The following is a 25,216-nucleotide window of genomic DNA, read 5'->3' on the forward strand; positions in this document are numbered from 1 at the left end:
TATAAAAATCACACACACACACACACACACACACACACACACACACACACACACACACACACACACACACACACACACGCTTCCCGAGTGTGGATGTAATAAAACACTGTAGCTGGTGCATGTAGAGCTCCAGGCATGCAAAGGATAGTGGAACTTCATAGTTTGAGTTTAATCCGAATATCATACAAAGTGCGTAATTTGCAGGCAAATAGTTATCTAAACGTACATTAGAAATATTTCCCAAAGTCACAAATCGTCTTCTTGACATTGTTAGACTGAGGTAAAGGACATAACCTCTGACTCACAGGGTATATAAATTTATTGTATAATTTCTATCCCTGGTCAATATTATTCAACTTTGGAGAAGCTGTTCGAACTGAAAGGATTGGATAGAGTCCTCATTAACGTCTTTAGGGCTACCCTACTGTTCCTAGAGTGGATAACACAGTCAGGAGCAACAACAGTTAAACAAATATGACGTAGGCCAGCTGCATGGACTAATAGGGCTGAAGCCAGAATCTCCACACGACGTTGTCTGTTGTACTGAGCAGGGAAGGCGGGTATTGCACCCTGGCCCGCCATCCTTCCAGATACCCCAGTAGCTCCTTCGTCACCCCCTGGTATCTGCACCAAAGAAAAAGGAAGAAGATACTGTTGTAGGCTTAATGCTTATCGATTTCACGAAGGTCATTTAAGCAAGGTATTTATTACTGTTTTCTTCCCCTAGAAGCCGACAAGCAAATATCAAATTAACAACCAGATCCACTTTTGTACTCTTGGATGAACGGGGAAAGAAAGGGAGAAACAAATATTTTCCAACAGTCTCTCCGGCCTGAAAATCATATTCGAGGTCTTGCAGTCGTGAGCTGGATGCAGGATAATACCACTACATCACCGCCAGAGTGAGTAATGGACTTACTGAAGAGACTGAAGGTGGTAGACAGTACAGTAATTGGCTGGCTATTGGAGTGTTGAGTGTACGGAAAAATATTAGAAGGATTGAATTAGAGCATCCAGAAGAACTGAACAAACGTGAAAACAAACAAGAGCTTCAAATAACACAATCATTATGCTTGGGGAAAAAAGAAAAAAAAAGGCAGAGCACTTCACAAACACATACACTGCACTTGATAGTAAAACAATACACATCGAAAAAGAACAACAGATCTTCGAAAACACATCTTGTTTCCAAAACCTGACAAGAAGCTTTGAAAAGATAAAATATGCACCAATAACTCACTCCTCCGTCTGTGGGTTGATGGGTGGAAGGTCCTCATAGGGGTCGTGAGTGAGGTCGTAAAGGTGAGGCTCGTGTGTCAGGTTGTGCACGTCGGCGATGCATCTGCAGTACATTTTAGCCCCCCACCCACACTGTGTACTGCCACTGTGCCATCGGGTTTTGTACAGGTATAGCTTGTACACATGTTCACCTGGGTAATAAGAGGAAGATGCAATGAAAGAATCTGTCTGATTTTTCTGATTATGACCTTTTTTCTCTTGCATATCTTAGTGTTTCTCGAGCTCTGCCAGAGTCCCCTTTGGTTCGTTCCAACAAACAAATCCGTTAAGTTTGCTATTGGTGATGCTTCTCTAGTATTTGACTTCTTGGAACACTACAGGAGTGAAGTTATGATTCTGACGCTTTGGGGAAGTTGGGAGCAAGAAGTCCACGACCTAGAGTCACGAACAAACAAAGACCGATTCCTAGTCATAACCTTTTTTTTTTTTTTTTTTTTTTTTTCCCAAGAAAGTCAAGGTATGAGGCATGCAGTCTTCTCATGTCACTTGTACCGCTTAAAAATATCCTAGTTGTCAGAGGAGAATTATTGTTGGTTATACATTTTCTGAATGAAGAATAATGAAAACAGAGCTTGAAATCTTCTCATGTTCCTAGTTCTTCCCGCAAAATCACATCTAAGTTACAACAAGGAATTGATCGTACATACTTTCAAGAATCCCACACCGGGCCTTTATCACAGGTAGTGTTCCAGAAGTTAACTTCATTGCTTTCAGCTACTGTTTCCACGAAACTGAGTTTTGTGGAGAGGGGGGAGGTCTCTAAAGTTTTTGTGTCGTAACTTGACTCTAGTCTTGTTGTGGATGAGTGGATGTCTGAGAATCTAAGTTTGTCGTTGCAAATCTCTGGGGTAATGAAGTTAGGTAAATAGTGAAGGTAATAAGAATAAGAGGGAGGGAAGATCTTCAGTAAAGTAGGTTTAGGAGAAATGGAAGTATTGTAAATACTGCGAGTAACTGCGTAGATTAATGCGAGGAGAGAGAGAAGCTCATTGCACATGCTACCAGATAGTGTCTGATGTATGTTGCCAACGAGTGACAGGCTGAAAAGAAAATATTTCAGACAATCAGGTCGATATGATCAGACAGAAGAATGTAATGGTTAGAACTGCAGTGAGCTGCAGGAAAGTGTTAACAGATAAAGACCGCAAAAACCAGTAGATAGAACTAGGGGTAGACAGAATAAAATAATATATCAGAGTAAATAAATCCAACCACATGTATAAATAAGAGAGGAAATATGTGCATGTACTGTCAGTTCTTGTAGCTTTGCAAATTCTGCATTATTTTAAGAATACAGTCACTGTTCAAACAAGAATTATAGCATTCTTCCACATTCTACACGAGTCTGACCTTTCCGTACATTGTCCTAAATTTAAGCTGCTAGGCCTGGGGTACTAGTGCAAATAATCACATCTCAGCCATTACACTGGCCATCAGACAAGGAAATAGAAGCCTCCTAAGCATTACCTTTCAGATCCCCATGACTTTCTCTTTACTCCAAGACAAAGCGTTTTTTTTTTTTTTTTTTTTTTTTTTTTTTGAAAATATTTAATGGTGTTCTAATCACAGATCATACTCTAAAGTTTTTGGTGTTTTCAAAATAAATGTGCATTCAGAGACACATGGGATTTTCAGTTTTATCGTGCCATATTCATACTTAGTCTAACCTGTTTTAGTCTTGTCTGTTTGTCATGGCACGTAACCTAAACAGTTAATGCTGAGCTTATAATCTGGTGACTTTTTATCGGGGGCACGTGGAGTAGCCTGTTTCTTTTAGAGTTTCTTATCTCAAATTTAATATTAAGACCGTTACACTGGTTTCATTTCCAAAAGACGACTCATTTTCATCAGTAGAGGAATGGTCACCGTCATTCCCAGGCCCAACAACAAACTCCATCCACGTAACTAAGAAAGGTAATTTTCTCTTACTTTAACCATTGGGAAATTATAAGTCCAAATATGGTACAAATTTACGTTGTGCCTTGGTGAACTTTTCCACCGAAGCTAGTGTTGGCTCAGACCTCTAGAAACTATGCACATCGTTCATCCCAATTTGATCCATTATTATGCAACGTTAAATATATATATATATATATATATATATATATATATATATATATATATATATATATATATATATATATATATATATATATATATATTGCTAAAAATTAACTAGTTATCTATTTTTATTGTGTTGCCACAATAAGGAAGCTTCGCCTTGATTGTTTTTAAGGTATGTGCAGACAGACAAAAAATGATGATCCTAAGGTAGCGTCTTGTGTAACGTACACAAGATCTGAAAACAAAGGTGTCAAAGAACGCATGTGCAAATTTTAAGTTTGCCTCAATAACTGGCTAACTGTATGCTTAACTACCATGTTCCTTTCATATCATAAAAGGAATCACAGCCATATAAATGGAAAGTTACATCAGTAAGACTTTTGTGGTTTTCTCCAAAATGTGTTGCAAAATAAAAACTTTGGCACTTTCCACTGGGCTAATTGGCAAAATATTAAGCCAAAATTATTCAACAAAAATTGTTATGATAGGTTTTTCAACCAAACAGTTGTATTTCAATTAGTTTCTGAGATATTTAAATTTCAAATAGGCAAATTTGAGAATAAAAATGAGTAAATCACCTTCAAAAATAGGTGAAGGTCATTTATATTTGGCACAAGGACTTACGTTACCGTAGGGTACCTTCATGTATAATATCAAGTTGACAAATAAAAGGGTACTGACGAAAACAATAAGCTTCATCATTAATATGGCTAAGCTTAACTAACTACAGTAGAGTCACTGAATAAAAAAAAAAAATGTATACCCTGGCTGAGATCACCAAGACCTGTAAGATGCACAATGGATAAAAAAGAATAATAATAAATACTCAGTAAAGTTTGCACAGGAATGTAAAAAAAATAAGGGTGATAATATTAAGTAAGACAACGATGCTAGCAAGTATCTGTTTAAAGTTTTCAACAACAGGTTTAAGGAGGGCTCACAAGCATACAGTAATTATGTACTGATCTGATATTAAAGGAACGAGTTGCACAATGCCTCTTCATATAAAGTCGGATAGTCCACGCCAACAAAGACTCAGCAAAGTTAAGTGAGTAGAGCTTAGTGGTAGCACCACCCTGACGGGATCATTATGTTGATAGAGGACTATGGGAACAAAGCATGTCATACTCGTGTCGGTAAGAAAGTAAGTAACACTAGTGGGGCTGGCGTAGGGCGACAAGACACGCCTGGTCCTGCCAATGAAATTCTTGCGGAAAGTTTTACTCTTCTGACTAAGAATTGATCCTGTGACCTCAGATTCACCACCCTCCTAGTACCCACCAGAGCTTAACCACTTACTCTGTATTTGGTTATGTAATTCCTATTAAGCACATTTTCCCTTGTTTATGTTCAGACCATGTCCTGCAGACATTATGCAACTCAACTCATTACATGGTAGACAGCATGAAGGCACAATATTTACCTGTATGAAGTCTCATGGCATGAATTGATTGTCCACAATGATGAAGAAATATTCTCTTTTCCATCTGCTTCTTCACTTCCCCTTCCTTCTCATCTTGTATTAGCAATGGAGAGATGTCAACACCGTCCATCTCCTGAAAATTCGCTGTCTCGTGGTCTAATGATAACATACTCAGGTGAGTTAGGGTGATGATGTGGCACGAATAGTTTGAAGCTCCCGAAGATGACGGGAAGTTTTAGTATATTAGAAAATTTCTACCAAGACTGTCTGGTTTAAGTAGATTAGGAAATTGCAACCAAGACTGTCTTATACTGCACATTCCACTTCATGTATAATGTCTATCTATCTATTGCCAGACGCTTCAATCCCGTTTGGGGTGGCCACAAACAAATCGCCTCCAAGTCGCCCTGTCCCCCGCCATTTCACTGCCCTGCTCCCAACTCACACCTCCTTCTCTCATATACCTCCCCACCCCATCCCTCCATCTCATCCTCGGCCTCTCTCTCCCTCTTCCCCCCTCCACCTCACCCTCAAACACTCTCTTCGTCAGTCTTTCACCCTGCATCCTCTCCACATGGCCAAACCACCTCAGTGTGTTCCTCATAACGCTTCCTATCACATCCACATCCACACCACAACGCTCCTTTATATCCTCATTTGTCAGCCTGTCTCTCCATGTGACTCCACAGGCTCCTCTTAAATAACTCATTTCCACTGCTCTCACTCTTGACTTGTGTCCTTCCAACAACGTCCAAGCTTCACTTCCATAAGTTAGAGTTGGTATCACAATACTGTCATGTAACTTTTTCACTTCCATGTTCACTTCCCTGTTTCTTATCACTGCTTTCAAAGAACCAGCAACCTTTCTTTCCTGCTGTACCCTTTCAAGCACTTCACCTTCCAAACCTCCATCCTTACTCATCACACTACCCAAGTACTTAAACGTACTCACATTTTCCAATTCCTCACCATCCAACCTCGCTGTACATTCACTGACTTCACCTCTCTCAAAGACCATCACTTTACTCATCCCTACATTCACCTTTAGATTCCGTTTCTTACACACTCTCCCAAACTCATCCACCAAGCCTTGCAGCTCCCCTTCGTCTTCACTCAACAACACAGTATCATCTGCAAACAACAGTACAGGGAGTTTCCAAACACTATCCTTTGTCACCAGGGCCACTGTATTTGCTACCTAAAGGCAATTACACTCGTCTCACAAAGACTTGAATGGTGTTCTAGTGTGTCTGTTTCAGAGGTGTGGTGCTTCAGCGTGAGTAGTTTATACATAGTAAGCTGACAAATTCGACTCAGAAGGTGTGGTGGTGTGCCTTTTCAGTGTTGTGTTTTGTCGTGACAGATAATGTAGATGATGGGTTGTTTATATAAACAGGCGGAAAGGACGTTAAAGCTGTGGGAATGTGTGTGTTTTAGTGCTGTGGTGTGATGTTGTGCGTGATGTGAACGTAACTAACCTTGTGGGCGGCGTGAGGCAGGAGTTGTGGGAGGGGAGGGAGGCCAGCAAGGGATAGGACGGTGGGCATGAGATCCATGACTGAGGTGGGCGCGTCCACGGTCACCCCAGCAGGCAGTCTTCCCGCCCACCGGTAGATCCCACCCACTCTCACACCGCCTTCACTCCCACCCTGACGTTTCCCTCCTGCCACATAAGGGATAAGAAAATAACCCCTTGGAATACGGGAGACATATTTTTTACATTCCTGCTGCTACGATCCTACCAGTCAATTCCTCTGAAAATAGTAATACCGTCTCGTACTGAAGGAGTTTATTAAAGATATCAAGTAATCCCTACAGATTGGAAAAAAAAAATCCTAAACCTAATGAAAATCGTCAGATGGCAAGAAGACATAAAGACGTATACGGACACTAGGGTGGAGCTTAAAAGATTAATTATTTTTCATAGTTCTTACTCCTTAAAAATGTTCCACTTCAGCTGAAAACATTTGCAAAAATGTTTGAACCTTCTAGTTTAATATTTACAAAAAAGGCAAAAATAAATAGTTTAATACAAAAGTATATAGTTTAATATTTAAAAAAAGGCCATACATAAATTTCTTAACAAAAAACGCAGAAAAAAACTCTGTAAATTTTTCTTATCGTTATGTACCATGGTTAATGGCTTATGTTGATATTTATGTTCATCAAGAATTTGTCACATACTTGTCTTAATGGCAGTAGAAATACAAAGAAATCAGTGTAATCCACGGGGTCCAATCAATGTCTGTCTCTTTCTGCCAGGATGAACTTGCCTGTGATTCTCAATGATTTTTTTATAAGAACTGAAGCTGTGACTCGTCTTTTATCAAAAGGCCACTGTAATCTTGAATCAGGGCAACGCCACGTACAGCATGGTCATTTACCACTTTGATGACCCGGTCAGTCTTTGCTGCTTCCTGAAAGTCTTCCCGCGTCTCCCACATGTCTGGATCTATCTATCTATTGCCAGACCCCTTAATCTCTTATGCAGGGTGGCCAAAAACAAATCGTCTCCACGTCATCCTGTCCCCAGCCATTTCACTGCCTTGCTCCCAATTCAAACACCCCTCTCTCATATACCTCTCCACTCCATCCCTCCATCTCATCCTTGGCCTTCCCCTCCCTCTCTCCCCCTCCTCCTTATTCACATACACTCTCCTCATCAATCTCTCATTCACCATCCTCTCCACATGGTCAAACCACCTTAGTGTGTTTCTCTTAATGCTTCCTATCACATCCACATCCACACCACAACGCTCCTTCACAATCTCATTTCTCAGTCTGTCTCTCCATATGACTCCACAGGCTTCTCTTAAATAACTCATTTCCACTGCTCTCACTTTTGACTTGTGTCCCTCTAACATCGTCCAAGCTTCACTTTCATACGTCAGACTTGGTATACAATACTGTCATGTAATAACTTTTTCACTTCCATGTTCACTTCCATGTTTCTTATCACTGCCTTCAAGGAACCAACAACCTTTCTTCCTTGTTGTAACCTTTCAAGCACTTCAACCTCCAAACTTCCATCCTTACTCATCAAGCTACCCAAGTACTTAAACGTACTCATATTTTCCATTTCCTCATCATCCAACCTCACTGTACATTCACAGACTTCACCTCTCTCGAGGACCATCACTTTACTCTTCCCTGTATTCGCCTTTAAATTCTGTTTCTTACACACTCTCCCAAACTCATCCACCAAGCCTTGCAGCTCCCCTTCGTCTTCACTAGACAACACAGTATCATCTGCAAACAACAATACAGGGAGTTTCCAAACACTGTTCTAGCTCATTAGGGCCACTACAACGTCCACTACCCAACCTTGTATCTCTTATATAACCCTACCCATATACAGACTGAACAACTATGGAGACATGACACATCCCTGTTTCAACCCAACCTTCAAATAGAAAAATTCAGTTCACTATCCACACGCACTGAGCCTTAGCACCCTCATACATACTCTTCACAGCATTCAACAACTTCCCATCTACTCCATATATTCTTAATACTTTCCACAATCCTTGTCTATCCACCCTGTTATATGCTTTCTCCAAATCCATAAAGGCTGCATACAACTTCTTTCCCTCCTCTAGACACTTTTCCACTAAAGATCTAAGAATGAATATCTGATGTATCCAACCTCTTCCCTTCCTAAAGCCTCTCTGTTCTTCTCCAACTAATTCCTGTTATTTCCCAAACTCTTTCAATAAGTATCTTACCATATACTTTTCCTATTACACTAAGAAGGCAAATCCCGGGCTGCCGTGCTGGGAGTGGTAGCTCGCTCCTGTAACCCTAGCGGGGCTATATAGTACAATACAGGGCTTAACTCGGGGGAACTCCATTTCTCCCATTTTTTTTTACTAAGAAGGCAAATGCCCCTATGATTACCACACACTTCTTTTTCCTCTTTCCCTTTGTACACAAGGGAATAATTATAACTGACTTCCAATCATCCGGGACTTTTCTTTCCTCCCAGACCAATCTGCACATCTTCCACATCCATTCTACTACTATCTCTCTCCCATCCTTCAGCATTTCACCACACATTCCATCAATTCCTGGGGCTTTCCCCGTTTTGACTTTCTTCGGTGCTTCCACAACTTCCATCCTATTGATTCCTTCCTATTTTCTCACCTCCCTCTTTCTCTCAGCCATTCCCCAGCCACTTACACTCGCATTACTTTCATCCTCTATGTTCAACAATTCATTAAAGTGTTCTCTCCATCTGCTCACCTTTTCCCCCTTCTCAAATAGTAATCTACCATTTTCATCTTTCATTCCCCTACTAACATCATTGCCAACCGGTTTGGCTCTCTTTACCTCTTTCCAGAACATTTTCTTACATTCCCTCCACTTTACACTCAAACTCCTTCCAAATTCCTCATCCACTCTCTTCTTACTCTCTCTTACTAATCTTTTCACCTCTCTCTTCCATTCAACATATAACTCTCCCTTCCGTCTTTCAACTTATTGCACGCCCCTATTTCTCATCCATTCATTATATGTATTCTTCTTTTGTGCCACAGCCAGTCTCACCTCTTCATTCCATCATGCTGTTCCTTGCACCCCCTTTCGTCTTCTCTTCACCCCACACACCACCTCACATGCTGCACATATTTCCTCTGTGAATGTATTTCACACACCTTCCACGTCCCCCATCTGCTCCAGTTCATATTTTTTTTTTTATGTCTCTGACTCTGGGCATAGGCTTCACAGCCTGCTCCCAAGGCCCAGCAGTCCTCCTACATGCCATACACCTCTACAAGTCACCACTTTGGCACTAACGCCCACCACACATACTGAATACATATTAGAGCTGTCTCATACCCAATTGTTCCTGCACTTCTCTCTTATTTTCTGCCTATTTCTCATCCTCTTGTAACCTTTCCACTCTCCTTGCGATTACTCTTTCTCCCGTCCTTCCTTTCTTTTATTTCTCCATAATACTTGGACCTTGATTCCGACCACCACCAAGTTGTGGTCAGAAAGTCCACTTCCCCAACATCTGTATGCTCTTGCATCCATTACACATCTTCGCATCCCTTCATCCACACACACATAATCAATCATTGCCTTCCTTTCATTCAGTTCACCACCCACCCTTCTTATCATTCACCATGTATACCTGTGGATTATTTTGTGCCTGGAGAGAGTATTGGCTATCACCAACCCCCTCCCGGCACAAATGTCCACTAAAGCACTTCTTTTCTCATCTGTCTCGCAGTCACACCCCACTCACCAACTACTCCATCCACCTTCACATTCCTTACTTTACCATTCATATCACCAATCAAAAACACTCTCTCATTCCTTTCAGACTTTTCCATGCACACTTCCACATTTGTCCAGAACTCTTCTCTCACTCTGCTTGCACGACCTTGCACTGGAGCATTCACGCACACAATCGCCCACATTTGTAGTTCAACTTTCAGTCTCACCCACAAAATCCTTGACCCAGCTGATCCATACTCTCTTATATTCTCTTTCCATCTGTTACACACAACAATACATACTCCTTGTTTTGCCCTCTCATTCTCGCCTACTCCTGCACATAACCCCCATCCATACTCCCATTCTCTCACACTCTCACCTCCTCATTTTGTTTCATTTAATCCACATACATCCACTTTCGCACCCTCAAGCACCTGAACAATCTCTCTCTCTTTCACCTCATCATTTGCATCCTTTACATTCCAGGTTGTCATCCGTATCATGTCCTTTGTACGGTCCTTAGTCGTCATCTTTTGGTTAGCCATGGTCCGAGGCTTCTTGTTCGTATTTTTAGTTAGTTGTTTTCCGGGAAGGGGCACTAACCCTCCGCCAACCCACTTGCTGTGACGTAGGGAACACGTGTTGGATCCACTTCGAGAAATATATCTGGAATCTCCATTATTTGAAAGAGCGTGATCCTCTTGACTGAGACAAAACCTTCTTAAGTTTCTGGTCCGTGAATGTATATACATTTACACTGATTCGTTTTGTATGCCCCTGGTCAGCTTCATCATTTTTTCATGGAGCTCACCATCAGCTTCTTTGTTAGAGCACTTATTTGGCTGCCAAAAAAGGCCAATTCAACTCATTCCAGTGTAAGGTATCACAAGCGATTAGAAAACGCCTGTTCTGTCGCCTTTGTTAATTCAGGGTTGAATGTGGTGCAATTCAGAAGTTATTTCAACAGCAGGATGTTGTATGGAGCACTGGCTACTAAGAGACTCATTATCCAAGCCTTCAAATAATCCCGTACTGCAAAAACACACACTTCTTAAACTCCCTTTTCCTCTTTCTTTGTCAAGGTGAATTCTCCACGAAACATCCAGATCTTCAAGGAATAAATAACTTTAGACATCCATCAAGCAAGGTGCATGTCGCCAGGTGCCATGAAGCGGATTCTTCGTGCTGGAACAGCTCCAAGAAAGACAATGACCAGTTCTTAAAATTCCTATAGTCATCTTTGGCTAGTTATCTTCAAGATTCCGTTTTCCTCTTTCTTGAAGATTTTGCAAGACGAGTCTAATTCATGGCACCTGGGGTCATACACCATGCTTGTTGGATGTCCAAAGTTATTCATTTCTAGAAGCTCTGAATACTTCGTGGCCAATTTACCCGGACAAGGAAAGAGGAAAAGAGAATTCAAGACGTCTGTGTTTTTGTTGTATGTGTTTATCTGAAGGTTTGGATAAGGGCTTCCCTAGCAGCCAATGCTCTATACTGCAACTTCCTGCTGTTGACATCGCATCTGCAGTACACCACAATCAACCCTGCATATCATAGGCCAAGGCATAGAAGTTTTCTACTTGTAGTACTAGTCACCTAAACTAGCTGGACTGACCCTTTTTGACAGCCAAGTAAGTGCTCCAACAATGAAGCTGATGGTGAGCACTATGAAAATGGGTCATTAAGTTGACCATGGTCATACAAAACGAATAAGTGTCAGTTTAAATTCATTCATGGACCAGACCCTTAAAAGTTTTGTCTCAGTCAAGAGGATGACTTTGTTTGAAATAAAGGAGCTTCCAGACATTTCTCGACGTTGATCCAGACATGTGGGAGACACGGTAAGACTTCCAGGAAGCTGCAGAGAGTGTCGGAGCCATCAAAGTGGTAAATGATCATGCTGTACATGGCGCTGCTCTGATTCAAGAATACAGTGGCCTTTTGACAAAAGGCGAGTCACAATTTTAGTTCTTATTGAAAATCATTGAGAAGCACCGGCAGCTTTATCCAGACAGCAAGAGACAGACATTGATTGGACCCTGTGGATTACACTGATTAATATATATATATATATATATATATATATATATATATATATATATATATATATGAGAGAGGGGGTGTGAGTTGGGAGCAAGGCGGTGACATGGCGGGGTGACAGGGCGAAGTGGAGGCGATTTGTTTGGGGCCACCCCAAACGCGCGTGAGGCGTCTGGCTATATATATATATATATATATATATATATATATATATATATATATATATATATATATATATATATATATATATATTGCATTTCTACCGCCATTAAGACATGTATGTGACAAATTGTTGATGAATATATCAACATTAGCCATTAGGCATGTTACATAGTGATAAGCAAGATGTACAAAATTTGTTTTGTTAACAAGTTTATTTTTATATTCTTTGAGATAACTGAGCTACTTGCAAATATCAAACTAGAAGGTTCAAATTATTTTGCAAATGTTTTTAGCTGAAGTGGAACATTTTTAAAAGGTACGATCTATGAAAAAAAAAAAAAATCATCTTTTACGCTTCACTCTACTGGGCACAAGTGGCTATTTGGATTTTTAAAAATGTTGCCTGTTTCTATGGTAACTGAAAAAGCGGCTTTATTCATAATTAACTATGTATCTTTGTCCATTGCACCTGTACAGCGACTTATCCAGTTTAGGCAGACTGAGAATAAGACTTACACCACGCACTGAATAATTCTTTCTTGATATGCAGTAGGAAATCCACACCCCGAAGTAAAATCTGTCAGCCTACCTTTCTGGGATTCATTGTGTTCTGTTATCTCCCTTCTACCCTCCTTATTTAATTCTATTCATTTTGCTTTGTTTCTCGAATATCACTGACATCCACAGCTTCTCGCAGCGTTTATTTTGCCATGGCATTATCATTTTTGTTTAATCTGCTCGCTGTTGTATTGCATTCTGTCTTCCTTTAACTTCCTCTACTCTAACCTCTTTCTAACGCCTGCCCCTCTCTCTTTGCTTCACCACTCACCTTTAAAGCGTCCATTGTGTCCTCCTATCCTCTCCATGGTGCCTGGCTCCACCGCCTCCAGATGTGCCCCATGGTCAGAGGCAAAGTAAACAATGGTGTTGTTATCCAGGCCCAGGTCACTTAGGGTTTCCATAATGGCACCCACACCCTCGTCCAACTCCTCTACGTTGTCGCCGTACCTGATGGCAAGAAGTTTTGAAAGTGGCCTAAATCAAAATACGAAAACTATGGACAGCTGCATGACAAGCAACTATTTTCCAGAATACTCCTTACTGTACACAAACATCAAGCTTTTCTACGCTGTTTCCGTATTTGTTAAAGAACCCTCTTGCTAATGACATAGTTTGATTCTAAGAGATGGCTGGAGGTTTTTTCATCTGTGGAATGCTGCATAGATGCTCAAATGGTCAAGTAGAGTTCTATGGCTTAACTGATCCAGACTACGAGGCCTAATATGGTTTCGGTCATCCAGCAGCCCACAGAATGGGTACTAAGTGACTAATTGTTATCGTTTTGTACTGAACAGGTGTCAAACAGTCTTCAGTTATACTTTTATGTTTTTTTTTTTTTTCATTATTGCTACAAACAGATGATTATCTTGGGAGAGATCCCTCTCAGGGAAGCGACTGATGTTGAAGAGTAAAGCAGGGAATCAACTATTGGAGGCATTGCATCCTGGGTGGTGCTAACAAGCCAATTATTACACAAACGACAATATCTTTCAGTACTTAACACCTTTAACCTCTTAAGCGCGGGCATGTTTTTCTGCTCCTTGTGCGTCCTGCGAGGATATTCACGCTCCGACTGACTTTTTAAAAATATTTACTAAAAATCAGTTATTAGTCCTAGAATATTATAATTAGATGTGCTTATGGCACATACTTTCAGCTTTCTCCTGGGATGTTTGTTGAGCCTTCGTCGAGTACCGTTGGACTTGTGGAGACTTCTGAAGTTGGGTAACGAATTCTCCACTTTACACTTCCTGACACCCCGGAATATGATTACCACAGCCTGATATTATCACTAGAAACACTATTCTGTGATTTTCAAGTAGTTTGGAATCCATACACCAAAAAAAAAAAAAAAACACTGTAAAATCAATGAAAATTACGAACGCGTACAAGCTTTCCACTTGCGCTCATTCCCCGCAGATATTCTGTCATTTATTATTCATAAACACACTCACACTTTATATTCCTATTACTTTATTACACTTATATATATATATATATATATATATATATATATATATATATATATATATATATATATATATATATATATATATATATATATATATATATATATATATATATATATATATATATATATATATATATATGTACAGTATTTATCCATAAGTTTCCTTCAGTAATAGTAGTTTATTTTCACTTCAGGCATTAACTTTCTCGTTCAGTAAACTAGCGTAGAGAGCAAAGCTCTGACTGTCATTACTCCAAGTATTTGTTCTCATATTCTTATATTAGTAATTATTTACATTTCTATTTTATTTACACTATGTTATACACTGTCACGTCCAGTAAATAAGGGCTCCTTTCCCTTGGAGACAGGATGAACATGGGACACTGAAGCACTCGTAGTTTATCACCATTTCCTCCACTGGCTTATCACACAATTCACCAGAAAGATTGTAGTCACTGTCCATCATTATCATGGATAAATTAGCCAGTTCACGCTCCAAAGCAGTCATTTAGTCCTGTACCCCTTCCCACATGAGGTTTAGTTGGGGTAGAGGTCTCAGGGCCCTCTAGAAGCGACGGAAATGGAGGGGCGCGAGTGCTACGTGCTTTCATCTCATGAAACAACACTGAACTAAATGATGAGGCGGATATGGGGCCGCCAATGGCTGACAACTTCAGCGAGGTGACAGCTGCTAATTTATATGCTGTGAAATGATTGGCAGGAAATTAGGTAGTTCCAGGTAAATGTAAATATCATTTTGGCTTCTCCCTTCCTTTCTTATATATAATTTTATTACGAGAACAGATTATACAGCATATTTCAAGGGAAAATTACCAGGCAAAATTAGCGAACAAGTGCACGTGGTGTGTTGCCAGGTGATAATTAGCCAACTCCAGGTGAATGGCACTATCAGTTACCTTATTTTGTTTTTTGGTATATATTATTTTGTATAAAAATAGGGCATAGGGCTTATTTCAATGGATGAAATCAGTGGAAAATTCTGGGGAAGATTTGCTTAGCACAGTGCAGCTGGGCAGGCGAGACGAGAGGGTAATGGAGGGGAGGTATGGAGGGGAGTCAAGAATGGGGAAAAATAGCTAAATTGTCAACAATGGATGGGAGTACAGATGACATTAGCAGTGCTGACTATTGTTGGACACTGGCAGTACTGATAGATGATACAAGCCATGACTTCAAAGCCCGGGAGAATTCAAAATAACACAGAATCGCAAAAGTGACACCCAGCGGTATGATCCATTGCACCCGAGCATCATGAAAGTGACGCCCCGCGGTTAAGGGGTTAAAGCCAAAGTCATTTTATATGGCGAAGTTCAACATTAGTAAATGGGAAAAAAATTATTTCTTTTTAAACTTTTTGTACCCACTGATCACAAATATATATATATATATATATATATATATATATATATATATATATATATATATATATATATATAGCCCCCCTGGGGGTAGTTTTTTTTTTTCAAGAATACTCCCCCAGTATCCCTGCTTGTCGTAAAAGGTGACTAAAAGGGTTGGCGGAGGGTTAGTGCCCCTCCCCGGACAACAACTAACTAAAAAAACAAACAATAAGCCTCGGACAAGGACTGACCAAACGATGATGACCAAGGACCGGACAAAGGACATGGTTATCGGAACGTGGAATGTAAGGGGAGGGAATGATGAGGTGAAAGAGAGAGAGATTGCTCAGGTGCTTGAGGGTGTGAAAGTGGATGTATGTGGAGTAACTGAAACAAAATGGAGAGGAGAAAGTGTGAGAGAATGGGAGTTAGGATGGGGTATATGTGCAGGAGTAGGTGAGAATGAGAGTGCAAAGGAAGGAGTATCTATAGTTGTGAGTAAAAGATGGAAGAGGAGCATAAGACAGTATGGATCAGTTGGGTCAAGGATTGTATGGGTAAAGTTGAAAGTTGGAATACAAATGTGGGCGATTGTGTGTATGTATGTGCCAACGCAAGATCGTGCTCGAAGAGTGAGAGAAGAGTTCTGGACAAATGTAGAAGTGTGCATGGAAAAGTTTGGAAGGAATGAGAGAGTGTTTTTGATTGATGATATGAATGGTAAAGTTGGGAATGTGAAGATGGATAGAATAGTTGGTGAGTGGGGTGTGCCTGCTGAGATAGATGAGAATGGGAGTGCGTTAGTGGACATGTGTACTGGGAGGGGGTTGGTGATAGCCAATATCCTCTTCAGGCACAAAATGATCCACAGGTATACATGGCGAGTGATGAGAAGGGTGGGTGGTGAACTGAATGAAAGGAAGGCAATGATTGATTATGTGTGTGTGGATGAAGGGATGCGAAGATGTGTAATGGATGCAAGAGTTTATAGAGGTTGGGGGAGTGGACTTTCTGATCACTACTCGGTGGTGGCCAGAATTAGAATTCAAGTAAGATGGAGGAATAGAAGAAGGGAAAGACGAGAGGAAGGAGTAGTTGCAAGGAGAGTGGAAAGGTTACAAGATGATGAGAAAAAGGCAGAGTATAAGAGAGAAGTGCAGGAACGATTGGGCAAATATGAATTGGAGCAGATGGGAGACGTGAAAGGTGTGTGTAGGATATTTACAGAAGAAATATGTACAGCATGTGATGTGGTGTGTGGAAGGAAGAGAAGACGGAGGGAGGTGCAAGGAACAGCGTGGTGGACTGAAGAGGTGAGACAGGCTGTGGCACAAAAGAAGAAAGCATACAATGAATGGATGAGAAATAGGGGCGTGGAAGAAGTTGAGAGGCGGAAGTGAGAGTTATATGTAGAAAGAAAGAGAAAGGTGAAAAGATTAGTAAGAGAGAGTAAGAAGAGAGTGGATGAGGAATTTGGAAGGAATTTGAGTGTAAAGTGGAGGGACTGTAAGAAAATGTTCTGGAAAGAGGTGAAAAGAGTAAGACAGGGTGGAAGTGAAGTTAGCAGGGGAGTGAAAGATAAAAATGGTAGATTACTAGTGGAGAAGGGAGAAAAAGTGAGCAGATGGAGAGAACACTTTAAGGAATTGTTGAACGTAAAGGATGGAAGTAATGCGAGTATAAGTGGCTGGGGAATGGCTGGGAGAAGGAGGGAGATGCGAAGACAGGAAGAAATCAGTAGGATAGAAGTTGTGGAAGCAATGAAGAAAGTTAAATTGGGGAAAGCCCCAGGAATTGATGGAGTGTGTGGTGAAATGCTGAAGCATGGGGGAGAGATAGTAGTAGAATGGATGTGGAAGATGTGCAGATTGGCCTGGGAGGAAGGTAGAGTCCTGGAGGATTGGAAGTCAGGTATAATTATTCCCTTGTACAAAGGAAAAGGGGAAAAAGAAGTGTGTGGTAATCATAGGGGCATCTGTCTTCTTAGTATAATAGGAAAAGTGTATAGTAGGATACTTATTAACAGAGTTAGAGAAAGAACAGAGAAATTAGTTGGAGAAGAACAGGGAGGCTTTGGGAAGGGAAGAGGTTGTGTAGATCAGATATTCATTCTTAGATATTTAGTGGAAAAGTTTCTAGAGAAGGGAAAGAAGTTGTATGAGGCTTTCATGGATTTGGAGAAAGCATATGACAGGGTGGATAGACAAGGATTGTGGAAAGTGTTAAGAATATATGGAGTAGATGGGAAGTTGTTGAATGCTGTGAAGAGTATGTACGATGGTGCGAAGGCTGCAGTGCGTGTGGATGGTGAACTAAGTGAATTTTTCTCTTTGAAAGTTGGGTTGAAACAGGGATATGTCATGTCTTCATGGTTGTTCAATCTATAAATGGATGGGGTAATAAAATAGGTACAAGGTAGGGTAGTGGATGTTGGAGTGGTCCTGGTGAGAGAGGATAGTGTTTGGAAACTCCCTGTACTGTTGTTTGCAGATGATACTGTGTTTTTGAGTGAAGACGAAGGGGAGCTGCAAGGCTTGGTGGATGAGTTTGGGAGAGTGTGTAAGAAACGGAATCTAAAGTTGAATGTAGGGAAGAGTAAAGTGAAGGTCTTTGAGAGAGGTGAAGTCAGTGAATGTCCAGCGAGGTTGGATGGTGAAGAATTGGAAAATATGAGTACGTTTAAGTACTTGGGTAGTGTGATGAGTAAGGATGGAGATTTGGAGGGTGAAGTGCTTGAAAGGGTACAGCAGGGAAGAAAGATTGCTGGTTCTTTGAAAGCAGTGATAAGAAACAGGGAAGTGAGCTTGGAAGTGAAAAAGTTATTACATGACAGTATTGTGATACCAACTCTAACGTACAGAAGTAAAGCTTGGACATTATTGGAAGGACACAAGTCAAGAGTGAGAGCAGTGAAAATGAGTTATTTAAGAGGAGCCTGTGGAGTCACATGGAGAGACAGGCTGATGAATGAGGATATAAAGGAGCGTTGTGGTGTTGATGTGGATGTGATAGGAAGCGTTATGAGGAACACACTGAGGTGATTTGGCCATGTGGAGACGATGGAGGGTGAAAGACTGACGAAGAGAGTGTATGTGAGTGAGTTAGAGGGGGGAAGAGGGAGGGGGAGGCCGAGGATGAGATGGAGGGATGGGGTGGAGAGGTATATGAGAGAGGGGGGTGTGATTTGGGAGCAGGGCAGTGAAATGGCGGGGGAGAGGGCGACTTGGAGGCGATTTGTTTGTGGCCACCCGAAATAGGATTGAGGCATCTGGCAATAGGCATATATATATATATATATATATACTTATAAGTAATCCCTCCAATATCCGACATAATAGAGCCATAGGCAGATCCTGATAGTGATCCTGCCCGGATATTGGGCCCCAGCTTATGGACTTGTACTTATGGACCCTAACTCAGAGAAACACATATATAACTCCCTCTGGACATGCATTGCACCTATTTAAGACCCAAATGACACCAATAAGGGACATAAAGGACTGAAATAAATGCAAAAGAACCATAAAATGAGGTTTTAGAGGTGAGTTTATACTATATTTAACATTCTCAGTACTTACAAGTCCCTGTCTCATGGACTGGTTTGAACCGCCAGTTTGTAGTCCACAGTTACAGTAATCCTCTGCACTCTAAATTCTAATTTCTTAACACTGCAGAACACTGTAAATTCCGGTAATTTTTTACAAGTGCACAGGGACGTCTTTTTTGGTGAAACCAAGGTATTTCTGATAATTTTTGATGTGTTTTGAACGAATCTGACCTTCATTTCTGCCGCAAATCAGTAAATTTCAAGATATCCCCCACTCCCCCTTCCTCCCACAAGAAAGGGGGAGATGGGCGAACCCGGGGTTTTTGGGTGGGGGAAATCACATAATATATTGATCTGCGATAGAAATGAAGGTCAGAATAATTCACAGCACATCAAAAACCATCAGAAGTACATTGGTGTCACCAGCCAGGCCGCTGCGCGCCAGGCCGTCTGGCCTACTCCCAACCGGGTCGCTCCAACAATTGCCTGCCTGCTGTCACCAGCAAACCATTATCTCCTAAGCTAAACTAAGCTAAAACATAAAATTATATTTTTCTGTGCCAAGAACAATGGGGAACCTGTGGGAAAGCGGGGTTTTGGATGGGGAAAACACGCAGAAACGAGTGATTTCTGACTGAAACTGTTATCAAATTCAAACCGAAAACACTTAAAATCTTTCGGAAAAATGAAATTTTAAGCTTCTTAGGGAGTCCGTGTTTGCTAACTGGGAGGCTTCGCCCCCCAGACCTCCCAGCCATGGCAGTGCTTTCTAACTGGGGGGCTTCGCCCCCCAGACCCCCCTGACATTAACCAAATCTCATCTAATCTAACCTAACCGGGTGTAAATACGGAATAATGCCTTTACTCACCAGTTTACAGCTCCTGAAGTACTTACAGTAATTTTGCAGGCTTCACAGGTTGTGGCTGGAGACAAACTGACTTTCAAATCCTGCGGGACCCTAACGTATCTGAAATTCAAATTTGCGTGCCGGTTGTATCAGTTTGAACTTCATGCATGAGCAGATAGCACGTGACGTAACAGTAGACACATGCTTTAGCCCCACCCATAAGTCACGTGAACCGTGACGTGACAGTAGACACACGCGAGACAAGACCACAATGCATTAGGCACGCGCCGCAATGGGTCTCACGTATCGCCAGACTATGTAGAGAGTTAATTTTTAGGAAAATGTTCAAAAATCTTATTTCGCGTTAATATTCATTTGCGGAAGTTGTTTCTAGGGTTCAAAATGTTCGCAATGGTGAGATTTTGATATCTATAAGAGTAAAATTGAGATTCCAAATCCCTGTGCACTTGTAAAATAATACCTAAATTCCTGTGTGTTCTAGTGGTGAGGTATTGCAGTTTATTCACTTTATTCACAAAAAACAAGCACCTGTGGCTTGCACTGCTATGAGCATCTGCTCTCGATCGGAGTTAGACTGTGACTGTTGATGATGGCGGGGTAACAGTTGCCAGATCACAGCGGCCACATTACCAATCTCCTCAACTTTCATTACCAAATTTAACTTTTCATTACCAAATTCGTAAAGCTAGGATTTATTCTTCACTAATTATATATACAAGTGGAAATACATGTAATCACTCTCCTTATAATTAACACCATGTTGATTATTTTCACCTTATGTAAGGGAGCAGATTAATCAGAGAGAGCAAACAATTCACCATCTCCATCCTGTGTATCCTCATACATGTGAAAAATCCATTTGGTAATGCATTATTCTGATTCATTACTAAACGAATTTTTTATTACCAAATTGGCCCACACTTGGTAATGAAAAATACCAAATTGTAACCCTGACAGAGGACGGGGGAGGGGGGAGGAAGGAAGGGGTGAAGAGACCATGGTGTAACAGCTGTTTGGCGCCAGGCGGCAATTTCAAATTATGGGTGGGAAAAAAGTCAGATTTTTTTTCGAATTTTTTGTGGTTTTTGGCCCATTTTGGGAATATTGAATCCCAGGATGATTATAGTGGGGATGTTCGGATATTGGGCGTTCGGATATTAGAGTGATTACTGTATATATATGCGAGGGAGAAGGAACCAAAGGCCGTGAGCCCACTATTATTGTTCCTTCTAAGAGAAAAACAAAAGACAAGAGAGAGCCAAAATCAAGATTCAATCATTTTGAGATGCTTGGATGCACTGTGTTTGAAAGACTGGAGATCATAGGAAGCAGGAAATACAGAAGGAGACAATTCCAGAGCTGACCTGTTGCATAAATGAAGGACTGGGAGTAACCATTAACTCTTGCATTAGAGAGTTGGACAGAAAAGGGATGAGAGTTTGCTGCTAGACAGGTGCTATGCGCCCATCGTGGAGGTGGAGGAATGCATGCAGACAGTTCAGAGGAGCAGTGACCATTGAAGTAACAATAGAAAAGAGACAAAGATGCAACAGTGTGGAGAAGAGACAGAGGTTGAAGGGAGTCAGTAAGAGGAGGAAAGTTAATGAGACGAAAAACCTTTGACCCTGGTTTAATGATGTAATTGGTTATGTAAAACCCCATCGTTAGGCGGAGTATCGTATACTGGGGTACATTTGAAATGTAAATCAATGTGGACCGTTCACCATCCTTGGGTTTCTCCCCAAACCAAGTCCAAAACCGACCAAGTTGAGCCCCAAAACAGGTTTAAAGGCTGTTTAAATGGCCTAACAGCTGTCAAGGACACAAACTTAATCCTAACACTTGTAAATAACTCACTAAAACCAACAAATAAAGCCTGAAGATCATAAGGATTAGATTAGAAAATACCAAACACCTCTCCATTTACTTCTTGTAAGTCAATGTCCTGTCCTGGTCATCATCCTTGCTATCCCCCCTCGAGGCTAGGGGACATGTTGTGCTCTTTAACATTCAATCCTCCTCCTCAAAGCCCTCAAACCCCATCTCCAGGGAAGGGTCAGAAGGGGGGAAGGGAAGCCCAGTGAGTTGGGGGTGGTCGTAGCGGGAGACTGATGCACTTGTCCTGGGGGTGGTGATCGAGTGTGATGTGATAAAGCAGGCGGTGGCAATGGGGTATGATGTGATGGCTCAGGCAGTGGCAATAGGGTGTGATGTGATGGCTCAGGCATTGGCAATGAGGTGTGATGGGATAGTGATGGAGTCCAATGTGATGACAGAGGAGGTGGTGAGGGAGACAGCTGTGATGACCAGAGAGGTGGCGAGGGAGACTGCTGCAATGAATGACGAGGTAGCAATAGAATCAGTTGCGGTGGCTTACGTTGTGGTGAGGGAGACAGAGACAGTGGCTGAGGTGGTGTGGGAGATGGAGGCCAAGTCGAGGAAGGCAGCGATGGAGTGGCAGAGTGCCTTAATGGAGACACAGGTGACACAGGAGATGGGGATCGGCTGGAGGTTAGATCCAGCATTATGGCCTGAGCATGTTCTTGGCGGGGGGTGTCCCTTGGTGTTTCTCTGCTGGTTGAAGGTTGGGGAGATGCTCTGCTGGTTGAAGGGTGGGGAGATGCTCTGCTCATCGAGAGTTGGGTAGATCCTCTCTAGTTCGCTGGCATGGTGGAGGCCTGCTTGAAGATGGCTGAATTTGTAGTCTGCCTGGCCGCCCTCTTCTTCCTCTTGAGCATCGGTTTATACACTTTCATCCCCTCCTTGAGCCGATTTGCTGCATCTCTGCTTCGTCCTGGGAAGGGGTTGCGTGTGCGCATGAGCTCAGTCATTTCGTCCAGCTTCATTATCATCTCCTTCAGGATTTTTATATTCAGAGCTCGCACTTCAGGGACGACCTCCTCCTCCTCTGCCTCCTGGTGTGCCCACTGGATCTCCATATTTAAGAGCTCCTCCCTGTGACTCTCGAGAACCTCCTGCACATCATCTTTGTTGACCTCCCCGGAGCCCACCTTGTGCTACAATTCCACTGTCCTGCCACACACACTGCACAGGCAGTGCTTGCGTGCCCTCAGGGAAGCCAGTGAAGGAGTGGACGCACTATGGTCACAGCTTCCACCACACACCATTCATGGTGGCCTGGCTAACCTCACTCCATGCTGCAGTGATATTCTGTAGGGAGTGGAGTATGTTGTAGCCCTTCCAAAAGTGCTGCACTGTTGTCCTTTCATCACCGTCACAGGCCCTCACCAACTGCCGCACAGTGCAGCGGAGGTGGTAAGCTTTAAAGGCAGTGATCACCCCTTGGTCCATCGGCTGCAACAAGGACTTGGTGTTGCGGAGCAGGAACACCACCTCTATATTGCTGGCCCATCTCTTCATCACGGGAGGGTGGCTAGGCATGTTGTCTACCACCACGAAAAGTCTGTTCACCAAATTCTCCCACGAGGCATACCTCTCCAGCTAATGAGATACGTACGAGTGGAAATATGATGAACAGATATCGGAAGTCAGCCAGGCCTTCTTGTTTGACTTCCAGATAACCCCAAGGTTTTCTTTAACATACCGCATCAGAGCCCTGGGTTTCTCAGAGTGGTAGACAAAGAGCAGCTTCAACTTGAGGTTACCCTCTGCATTATCCCCCAGCAAGAGTGTCAGTCGGTACTTTGAGGGCTAGAATTTTGGTGTAGATGGTGTAGACTTTTCCTCCGTTACAAGATATGTCTTGGAGGACATTCTCTTCCAAAAGAGCCCAGTCTCATCAAAATTCAAGACCTGCTTCACACTGTAGCCACCCTCCACAATGATGCATTTGAGTTCGTCAGGAAACGCTGCTGCCGCCACCATATCTGCATTCTCCGGCTCTCCATACATCTTCACGTGGTGGAGGTTAGCTTGCCTCTTGAAGCGGTCAAACTACCCATGGCCCACCTGAAAAGTCTTGCTATTATCAACATCCCACCTGGCCTTTATTTCATTCCATAGTGAGAGAGCCCTAGTGTATATAATCACCTGACTAATGGGTGCCTTGCACAAGTTCTGATCCACCACAAATATCCTCAGCATCCCCTCCAGCTTCTTCATCACAGGCTCTCGCTGGCGGGTGATACAGGAGGCACATAAGGTTGCAACCTCCCCAGCAGCAGCCTTAATGATATCCTTCTTCTTGATGATGGAGACAGTTAACTCAGCCAGATGGAGAGCTGATGCGATAGCATATGGACCTTTGCCCTTGTTGTAGCGGTTAAGAATGTCTAATTTCACCTCTAGTGACAATCTTATGCACATGGTTTGCGGGAACATCACCAGCACCACCACTAGTAGGCCGCTTACCACAACGACTAGGGCTTCCACTAGCACCACCACTAGCCAAACCATGTGCAGCACCCTTGCCAGATATTATCACACTGTATTTAGACCAAAGAATCACACAATATCGCACTCCACACACGATTATATCACTGCCCTACTTACAGCACTGCTTGAACACAGTTACAATCCACTATGACAGCAGCTTGTGTAACGTTGGTGGTGCAACATGATGCGTGGTGGGCAAGCATAAGTGAGATCCTCACTCTGAGATGGCTGGTGTGAGAAGAACGATATGGGTGAGTGTGGGATGATTGATGGCTGTGGGGCCTGTGTGAACATTTCTGTGCATTCTGGGAGGCCGATGGGCTCAGCTGGCCGCAGGAACGAACACAGTCGAAAATTTTGGCCTGTCAACTGTGGATGCGACATCGGAGGACCCATCGTTAAATCGGGGCTCTGCCATCAGGTATCGGGACATGGTGGTATTTGTACCCCCATTGCTAAGTAGGGGTATTGCATCTAGGGGTATCATATAACGGGGTATTAGTACATATATATATATATATATATATATATATATATATATATATATATATATATAAATATATATATATAAATATCTATATATCTATATATATCTATATATATAAATATCTATATCTATCTATCTATCTATATATATATATCCATATCTATCTCTATCTATCTATCTATCTATATCTATCTATCTATCTATATATATATATATATATATATATATATATATACCCCATACGCATTAGTAGTGCTGTAGTGCTGACTAAGTAAAAGTAGCATAAGCTATCCTCCATCACCGTACACAATGCCGACTCATAAGCTAAGCCATTCACACAACACGTCTCAGGT

The 25,216-nt window shown here is 41.9% G+C and overlaps 1 protein-coding gene across 1 annotated transcript in view; it reads right to left on the bottom strand.

The window, feature by feature from the left end:
* Nucleotides 1-497: 497 nt before the first annotated feature.
* The window catches only part of LOC145390986 (arylsulfatase H-like), a 272,579-nt gene continuing 247,860 nt past the window's right edge, over nucleotides 498-25,216 (bottom strand). Inside the window, exons 8-12 of the mRNA XM_080265718.1 lie at nucleotides 13,041-13,219; nucleotides 6,265-6,449; nucleotides 4,787-4,919; nucleotides 1,241-1,430; nucleotides 498-624 (exon numbers count right to left, since the gene is read on the bottom strand). Coding sequence (XP_080121844.1) covers nucleotides 498-624; nucleotides 1,241-1,430; nucleotides 4,787-4,919; nucleotides 6,265-6,449; nucleotides 13,041-13,219 — 814 coding nt within the window. The remainder of the gene's footprint in view (nucleotides 625-1,240; nucleotides 1,431-4,786; nucleotides 4,920-6,264; nucleotides 6,450-13,040; nucleotides 13,220-25,216) is intronic.

Source organism: Coenobita brevimanus, chromosome 16 (genome assembly GCF_032717465.1).
Source record: "Coenobita brevimanus isolate Jiangsu-jjx chromosome 16, ASM3271746v2, whole genome shotgun sequence".
Lineage (NCBI taxonomy): Eukaryota > Metazoa > Arthropoda > Malacostraca > Decapoda > Coenobitidae > Coenobita > Coenobita brevimanus.